Source organism: Chelonoidis abingdonii, chromosome 15, assembly GCF_003597395.2.
Source record: "Chelonoidis abingdonii isolate Lonesome George chromosome 15, CheloAbing_2.0, whole genome shotgun sequence".
Taxonomy (NCBI): domain Eukaryota; kingdom Metazoa; phylum Chordata; order Testudines; family Testudinidae; genus Chelonoidis; species Chelonoidis abingdonii.
Genome location: NC_133783.1, coordinates 51,502,116 through 51,510,874, shown reverse-complemented (window position 1 = coordinate 51,510,874; position 8,759 = coordinate 51,502,116). Strand labels below are relative to the sequence as shown.

At 46.1% G+C, this 8,759-nt stretch overlaps 1 protein-coding gene across 1 annotated transcript; it reads right to left on the bottom strand.

Moving 5' to 3' along the window:
• Positions 1 to 255: 255 nt before the first annotated feature.
• On the bottom strand, positions 256 to 7,079 carry VAX1 (ventral anterior homeobox 1). The gene is made up of 3 exons (XM_032780765.2): positions 6,500 to 7,079; positions 4,535 to 4,722; positions 256 to 1,937 (listed from the first exon to the last, which is right to left on the bottom strand). The coding sequence occupies exons 1-3, from the start codon at positions 6,735 to 6,737 to the stop codon at positions 1,404 to 1,406; spliced, it is 960 nt and encodes a 319-aa protein (XP_032636656.1). The 5' UTR covers positions 6,738 to 7,079; the 3' UTR covers positions 256 to 1,403.
• Positions 7,080 to 8,759: the final 1,680 nt, after the last annotated feature.

The window sequence follows — 8,759 nt, the reverse complement described above, 5'->3', positions numbered from 1 at the left end:
TTGTAAACGCCTTATATTAAAGGTTAAAGAACGAAAAACTAAACAAACAAACTCGCTAACTACAGAATTCTTTTTTTTTCTGACAAATTCAAGTACTGAAACTTAATATGAAGTCGATCAGAATGCGAGAGTTTGGAATAAACACCTTGGTGGATGGAGAAAAAAAACTGTAACAAGTATGCGAAAGGACAAACAGGATTGTTACACAGATGTATTTTAAAAAGTTATGTTCTTTATATTTTACTTACATTTTGATTAAAATGAAAGTAAAATATAAAGTAATTTGTGAGAGTATTACGGAGGGCGGAGACCCTAAAGATGTTTAATTTGGATACACTTCGAAAGCATTAGAAACTCAATTCGAAAAAACTGCCATTTCAATAGGTAGAGATGCAACTACACCACTCTCTCTCCCTTACTTTTCCTTATTTAACATGTTTACTTTTACAACATTTTTATGTTATTTTTTGTTCGAAGAACTAGCTCTTGAAACTAGAAAAAGGGAGCGTTACATTATCTCGAAGTGAAAGATTGTTTTAAATAAAAACAATCTAAAGCCACTGTTTTCTATATCTGCATTTAATGCACAGGTTTCAAAGGCAGTCTGTTCCGATCCTTAAAATATTCAAGATTTTTTTTAGAAAAAAAAGTTGATAGACTTTTTTTCTGGAGTGGGTCTGTATCAAGGGCAAATATAAATAAAAACTAGGATACTAAACGGTTAATGTAGTGCAGTCATCATACACATAAATGGGGCCACAAAACCTTGAGCAAATTTGTGCTTAGAGTCACTGAAGTCTTGACGACACATTTAAATCCACCTGCAGGTTCCATTTCTATGTCTGTTTGGAATCGACTTCCCCGTCGGCTGGCGTTGGTTTAATTCAGAATGCAGTCAAAATGGTTCTGATTAAACTGCAAACAACTCCCCCTTCCCATTTCCCCCCTCCTCCCCAGTCCGTTTCCCAAATAAAACCGTGGATCATCGTTAGGTTTGCATTGGTGTGCTTCAAAATGCAGTCAAAATGTTTGGTTTTGAGCTGCCTGCAAACCTCCCCCAAACTGCCTTTCCCCCCTGACACCCTCCCACGCTAAAATAAAGAGGTGTCCATCACTAAGAGTGGTGCCTCCCCGCTGTTTTGTCTGGAATCTATTTATTTAGCTGCTACACTCGGGTGAGGAGTTTGTCCACTTCCTGGTTTCTCCTCTAAACCATTTCGTCCCTTGTTGCATTCGGCAGTGAGTCTGGCTAGGAAAGCATGGTCGTTGGGGGGCTGCTATGGCAGGATGGTGTGTGGAGGTGGAGAATGAAGGGAGGGCTGATGAGATGCTAACGTGTCATTATTCCATAAATATCCCCACAAATAGATACTATAAATATAAATACATAGAGTTACTCAGAGTCAGTCCAGGGCTTTTTTCTCAGCGCCTTCTTTAGTGTTGGTCCTGGAGTAGGGCTCGAAGGCGGAGGAGCTCAGGTACCTGGCTGACAGTTCCTGCAAGTTCCCTGCCAGGGATCCGGCCATTGTCAAGGGGTTAGAGGCCAGGCGGCCGGCCACCGAGCCCAGGAGGGTGGGCACCGGCAGGCTGAAGAGGTTATGGCCGGCGCTGGGCGAGGCGTGGAGTCCCGCAGCCTGAGGGGGCCCGGCCGTGCTGCTCACCGCCGGCGGGTGCGGGGAGCCGCCCGCCGTGCCCGAGCTGGTGGTGCCCGTGGTGCCGATGCTGAGGCCGGGGGCCCGCAGCGCGGAGCCCAAGGCGCTGGTGGCGCAGGGGGGCAGGAGGCCAGGCAGGCCCGGCGGGGAGAGCAGCCGGCCTTGCTCCAGGAGCCGGAGGACGCTGCAGGTGGCGGCCGTCTCCGACACCACGGACCTCAGCTCCGAGTCTTTGCCTTGGTCCTTCTTCTGCTTCGTGCGCCTGTTCTGGAACCAGACCTTCACCTGGGGAGAGAGGCACAGAGTGAGCGGGGCCCAGCCGGGGGCCAAGGGGCATTGCTCCATTTACCCCTGGTCCGGCCCGGCCCGGCCCGGCTCGGCCCAGGCGCTGGACAATGGAGGCCGGCTTGGCCGCTCCGAAATAGGGGGTTTACACGGCATCAGAGAGACTGGGGTCGGGGGAGGGGAGGGTTAGGAAGTTGAAATGAACCACTCAGCAGCACTTTGTACGAAGGGGGCGGGGGGGATCCTGCCTAGGATTAAAGAGCTCTGACTTTGGGAGCTGTGGAGCACCGGGAGGCACCTTAAAGGGCCCGGGTTCTCCTGTCCTGCAGCCAGAGGAAATATTGCCCTGGGTTTCAGCGCTAGTAGGATCGGACTCTTTAAATCAGTTTTATTTCCGAGCCAGCCTTAAGCCTGGAGCGGGTGGTACCCTCCCCCTCCCCTGAACAATCTAGCGGGCCCCTAAGCTGCACACTCCGCTCCTCTTCCCTCCCTGGCAGCGAGGAGTTATCGGCTCATCCAGTGCCAGCAACGTGGGTCTTCTCTGTCGCTTCGCTTCCAGCTGCCTCTCTCAGCTCCCACGCCAAACGAGAAGGCCTGGTGCAGCTGCTCTGCACTTTCCCCACATCTCATAGCAGGTCAGAGCCCCATTCGCCCCTTTCAAATATGATTTTATCTAAAAGAAATACAATTTGTATTCCTATAGTCTCCGAGGCTGTTTAACTTGTCATACATACCTGTCCCGCGGCAAAGAGAGGCTCATTAGCTGGTCAGCGGGATTTATTACACCGGGTGATCTTTTAAGGACATACCAAACCGGGCTTTAGAAGTTTGTTCTTGTTTCGCTGATTTAGGGGTTATTACCCCCCCCTTGCACTTTTAATTGTTCGAACGGACATAACTATTCCCCGAGCAGTGCACAATCATACAGGCCACTCTGGTCACGGCCCTGTCACTACCCTCCCTCCAATCCCCCAAAACAAAAAGAGATGCAGTCACCTAGGGCAGAACCGTTGCTATTGTCCACCAATCTATTTCGTGTAATAATAGGTAGGAATGAAAGATAAATACATCCGATTTTAATTCAGTGGCACATACAAAAGTAGCACTATTTACCAACTGTCTATTCTCTGTTACGAAGCACTGGGGATTTTCTTGCGTTTTCCCCCAAAGCAGCTAGTAATACAATTCATTTTTTCTCTGGCGCATGACATTATCCTTCCCTTTCGCAGAGTATCTTCCACACAGTATTTCCTTCCCAGGTAGAATACTTAGTCCCAAGTCACCTCCTACGCTAGGCACTGCTCCATACGCTGCACGAGAGCTCCGCAGACTCCAAAGTACAGAGGGAAATGGTTCACCTTATTTTGCAACAGAGGTTCTGGGCGGAAAAAAAAAATCTTTCTCTAAAAAGTTAGGGAGATTCTGACTTTTTAGAGAGAGGTTGGGTTTTTTTTCGCCCAGAACCTCTTGCAAAGTAAGGTGAGCCAATCCCCTCTGTAATTCAGGGGCCTGACCTGCTGACCCGATTCTTGTGAGATGCAAAGAATACTTTTTTGTTGTTGTCAAATTTGCACTTGAAAACTTAAAATATGGCCGGTGTTGCAAACCNCCCCGCCCGCCCGCTAGGTAAAAAGGAATTTAGAAACAAAACAGAGTTTGTATATTAGTCAATTTTAACGCAGCGCGATTCCCATGCGATTCTGTGAAAACACCTCCCGGCACTCTCACACACTCCAAACGTAAACAAATAAAAAAAACAAACAAATCAGCGTAAAGCATATAGGCAGGCAAAATCAAACAAGAGAAGTTTAGAGGGGCAAGTAAATATATCGAATAGAAAATCATTTCTGATCTCTGTATTTGTTGATTATATGCTTGTCAGTACCGTACTTTTTTAAACTGCTGACAAGGGCATAAAACTAGATTCGAATCCACCCAACAGTTCATGGGAAGCCTTGGAGCTGTGCAAACAGTGATAGCTGCCTGCATGTGGATTTGTGTTATGAAAGGTGGTTTGCATTGCTGACACTGTATCGCCTTTCAAATCTGGACACCTCCCAGTACGGAATTCAATGCCACATATTTGGAAAGCAACCCCACCCCCCCACGCATCATTCTGATAATGCGCATTGTGTACCGACTGTCTCATCAGAAACCTCTTCGCCCTCATTTATTGAGTTCCAGAAGAGATTTGCTACATTCTGTAGCTCAGTTTGTGACCAAACCAAGTTGTCAGGTACTTTAAGCCCCACTATTTTCTTTCAGGGTGTAGCAGCTCTGTGTGTGTTTCTGTGTGTGAGAAAGAATATTCACAGATCACTGTGGTTATCGGTGAGGAAATGGTTTGCCACAAAGTGTGCGCCTGTATCTGCCAGGAGGCCTGTGATCCTGTGTAAACCAGGCATTGCGCTCTGGAAACAGAAGCAGCCTTTGCCTGTCTAGTCGATGTAAGTCTGCGAGCAGCGGTTTAGGTGGACGAGGCTTCAGCTGTATCCCCGAGGAGTGTGTCTGTGCTGGGACTCTGTGTGTCTCGGGAAATGGGGGGGAGGGGAAGAGGTCTCAGAGGTACCTAGCAGCAGGTGCTTTCTCTGCACTACCTGAGTTTCCGAAAGATTGAGCTGCCGGGCCAGTTCGGTCCTTTCCCGTCCCACCACGTATTGGCACCTCTGGAACTCCATCTCCAGCCGGTACAGCTGCTCCGCGGTGAAAGACGTTCGGGTCCGTTTGGGGCGGTCCAGATCAAGTCCTTTAGGTAGAATAATCTCTCTTATTGAACCTTTGGCATCTGGCAAAGAAACGCGCAGTCACTTTACACCAAGGAACCGCTCTCGGAGCCATGAAAAGAGCTGCCGGGCAGGCTTTCAGCCTGCGCCCTCACCCAACTCCAGGATCGCTTAGGTTAACCAGGCGGTAATCGGGCTGGTAAAATCAGGACATCGCATGGGGCTACAGTACCCAGGAAAAAAAGGAGGCGCTGGGGTCAGAGAGCTGTACATAATTCCCCCAGCCCGACTTTCTCTTGAAGGGCCTTTAATACATTTCACTAGAGATCTCAGTGCTGTAATAAACACCAAGCGTCCGTGGGCCCTGTTCACTGTCGGGTTATTCGTTGGTGCTGCTGGGTTATTGTTATTATCGGCTAGCAAGCCAAAAAGCAGCTGTACGGCAGTTCCTGGGCAGGGCCATTTCGAGTTTACAACATGTTCCGTTTCACCGTGGGGCCGTTTGGGATTTTAAGTGCATCTCGCACCCCGAATGGCACGGGAAAGGCAGAGTGATGGCCGCTTCTTTCCTCTTTAAAAATGCCAGGAGGGTGAGGGAGTGGGGGAAATTACAACAAACCACACAGAGAAGCCTCACTTTTATTTTAGCACTGGCCTAAAGAAAGCAGGACAAATCTTATTAACATAACTGTCATGCTAGAGCTCGATTCAGATTACACTAAAGCATTCCCAGCCTTGCTTTCCGTAATTTTACCTCCATAATACGCTTTAAATCATAGATAACCACATCATTTCAATCTGACCCCTCTCTGGGGTCAATCGGTCGCGCAAGGATTAATTATTGTTTACCAGCCCTGCTTTGCACTAATTTTATTATAATTCTATTCTCCTTTCCCCACACACCTTAATAAAACGGTAATTTCCAGGGGCAATTTGTGCGGAGCTCTACAAAATCATTTAATTAGTAGACGGGGAAGTGATCCGGAGGTTGGGGAGGGGGGAATTAAAAACAATAAATACACAGAAACTTCATTCAGTCCTTCCTGTCTTCTTTTTAAAGCTATGTAAGCAGTGATTGTTTAAAACATAATTCTTCCACCGTCAGTTCCACATCACATTATGGACACTGGGACAGGGGACACAGCAGAAACCCCTACATTTTCTATATCCCCTCCGCGCGCGCGCGCGCGCACACACACACACACACAAATAAAAAAAATCTAAAAAACCCACAAACAACACACATGCACCCAGATGCAGAAGGTGAAATACATTGTTTTCTCCGGGCGTCTCCTTTCTAGTGTCCGAGGAGTGCAGAAGCAGCTAAAGCAAGGACTTTCACGTGGGGGAGGGAACCGTAGGTGTTACAAAATTAAACTGTTTATTCATCGCATTGGCCAAAATCCCTCGGACATACCGTCAGCCCCGCGAGGGGACTTTGACACTTGCAATGCTCTCTGTAGACCAGGGCATCGTTTGGAAAGTCTATGGCGAATCTAGAAAGGCTGTAAATAATGTATTTCGCAGCCACAAGGGTTGGTGTTTAAGAAGCACCAAGAAAAAGTGGGAAACAAATGTAAAGTAGATAAACTTCTCCAATGAGCCAAAGAGGTGCATTGATAAAAGGGACAAAAAAATAATCATCAGACCCTATCAAACAGCTCTAGACTTGAAACCACTTGCCACTGGAAATACCGCATTACTATCTACAGCGGTATCCCCCTCTGTATCCAGAGTAAAAGGGGAACAGCTCGAAACCCCAACACCTTTTTTTGTATATAAAAATTCCGACCTTTCGCTCATACGCGCACACACACAAAATGCCTCCAAAACTCCTACCTCTAACTAGGATCCTCCTGCAATAGTCCGGGTCTGCAGAATTAGATTTATTTTTATTACAATCTTCCGACACGGCCGAGGCAGAATAAGTCCCTTGCTGATCCTTCAAAAAAGAAGTAGAAATATTTCCTTCAGACCCTTTGCTTTCCTTGCCCTCTTTATGTCCGTTCTTCAAGACCCGATTCGCTTCAGCCTCTGAATTGCATCTAACGTCCATTTTGTCTTGTTTCCCAAACATGTAGTGCAATAAAAAAAAAAAGAAAAAGAAAAGAAAAGAAAGTCTTGGATATTGCACAGCCTGAGGTCAGGTCGGTGGGGATCTGGAAAAGCACCTCTCGCCAGGAAGGGTCGGCTTTGATCCCAACAGAAAGGCAGCTTGCTTCTTCCTCAATCCCTGCTTCCTAATGTGACTGTCCAGCTTCCCTGAGCCCCAGTGATCAGGTACTCAACAGTACAACTCCAAAATGATTTAATGTCTGCCTTATTACAGAGACATGTAGTTGTTAGACACACAGAGGGACGCGCACTGGCTGTTTCAATTGATTACGGGTAATTTTGCAGCCTCCACATTTAGGTTACCTCATGAATACACTAAATTGTTTGGATAATATATCAGATCGTAATGGATGGTTTGTGTGCTTGTCCCCAATCAAGTAGAGTTTAGCCAGTGAATAAACTAAAATGATTGGTCTTGCTTTCAGGAAACATACAATCAAAAGACTAAGACTTCCAGAAAGGGGGGTGGAAAAAAAAAAACTTTTGACAAGATTCACCCTGAATTGTTAGCACCATTAGCAGCCATTATTAACTTTCTTCAGTCTGCCTTTGACCCTCCAGATTATATAGTGGCTTTATCCAAGACACGCCAAATAAATCTGAATAAAGCTGCTAGGAAAGGCTGGAAAAATGCAGTGGCAGAAAAGTAGCCTGGAGTCTAAACAAAACAAACCAACCACTAGACACAAAAAAAGTTTTCCCCTGGAGAGGGTCTAGCCAAGGAAGCCGAGGATCAGCCCAGCAGAAATCCTCCTGAACACATCTCTCCACAGACAGCCATCTTAAACTCCTACCTCTCCTTAATTCAGTTCAGATGCTTGCTTTTTGTGTGTGTGTGCTAATTCTGCACCTTCACAAACACTGAACCCATTGGTAGAGCCTGCTCATTGAAGGGGGAAAAAAAAAAAAGAAGCCAGCTTTGTGTTCGGATAGATCCAGGAGGGGAGAGAGGGAGAGAGAGAGAGAGCCTGTGAAAAATCTCCACTGCGTGATCTACCAAAGGATAAAAAAAAAGTTTTACCCTGTCTATTTCATTGTCTCTGCTACAATATCTTTGAGAACCGCAACAGCCAGTAATCCAATAAGACCATTGATTAGGCTACAATGATTCAATTCAAGCAAATGGCCTTGTGCAAAGAGCATGCTCCAGCCCTTCTTGTCACCTTGCAGGGCAGAAGCCCTCTTCATGCTGCTCTCCTTATTCATTCCTTTATGGGAAATGTAGAGCAAAAGGAGTGAAAGATGGCAATTATCTAATTGGACTATTAACAAACAATTCTCTGAGTGTGGCTGTCTGGCAGTGGTGCTTGGGTGGGGTGAAAGGCCACATGTTGCACTGGCCCTATTCACAAAGAGTTTAGGGGCCGGAGGGAGAGAAAGAATTTTCTTTGAGAATTTTTCACACAAATCCAGGAGTGTCAGGTTTTCCTGTCTCTCTGTGTCTGATTCTCTGTGTCTGAGGGGTGGTGACTGGCATCTTTACCCAGCTGAAGGTACTGTGCAGACCACTAACACTGCAAACAGCATAGCAAGCCAACATCAGATTGCAGCACCCCACCCAGCTATGTGCATATTGCAGACTGCTCAACTTCGTGGGTCTTATTCTGATCCTATTGGTGTAACTGCATTGACTTCAAAAGAGTTATTAGTGATTCATGCTGGGATAATTTAGAGCAGACCCTTGATCTATGGATTAAGTTTAAACTAGTGTAAATAGGCATATTTCAGACCAAGAAATAAAATCAAATTTAAAAAGTGAATGCAATTTACACACACTTCAGATTATTCTGTCTCTAACGAGTATTGTTCAATAATTGCCTGGAACAGCTGAAGTAGATTTTTTTCTATTATAATTCTCAGAAGCGTCAGAAGTAGATAAAAAAAGTCACTCCTGAGACCTGGATCAGCTCCTGTGCTTTATGGGTATAATTAATATATACATTATGCAGAATGTCTCTAGCCTGGAACAGGTTTCTTTCTCCTT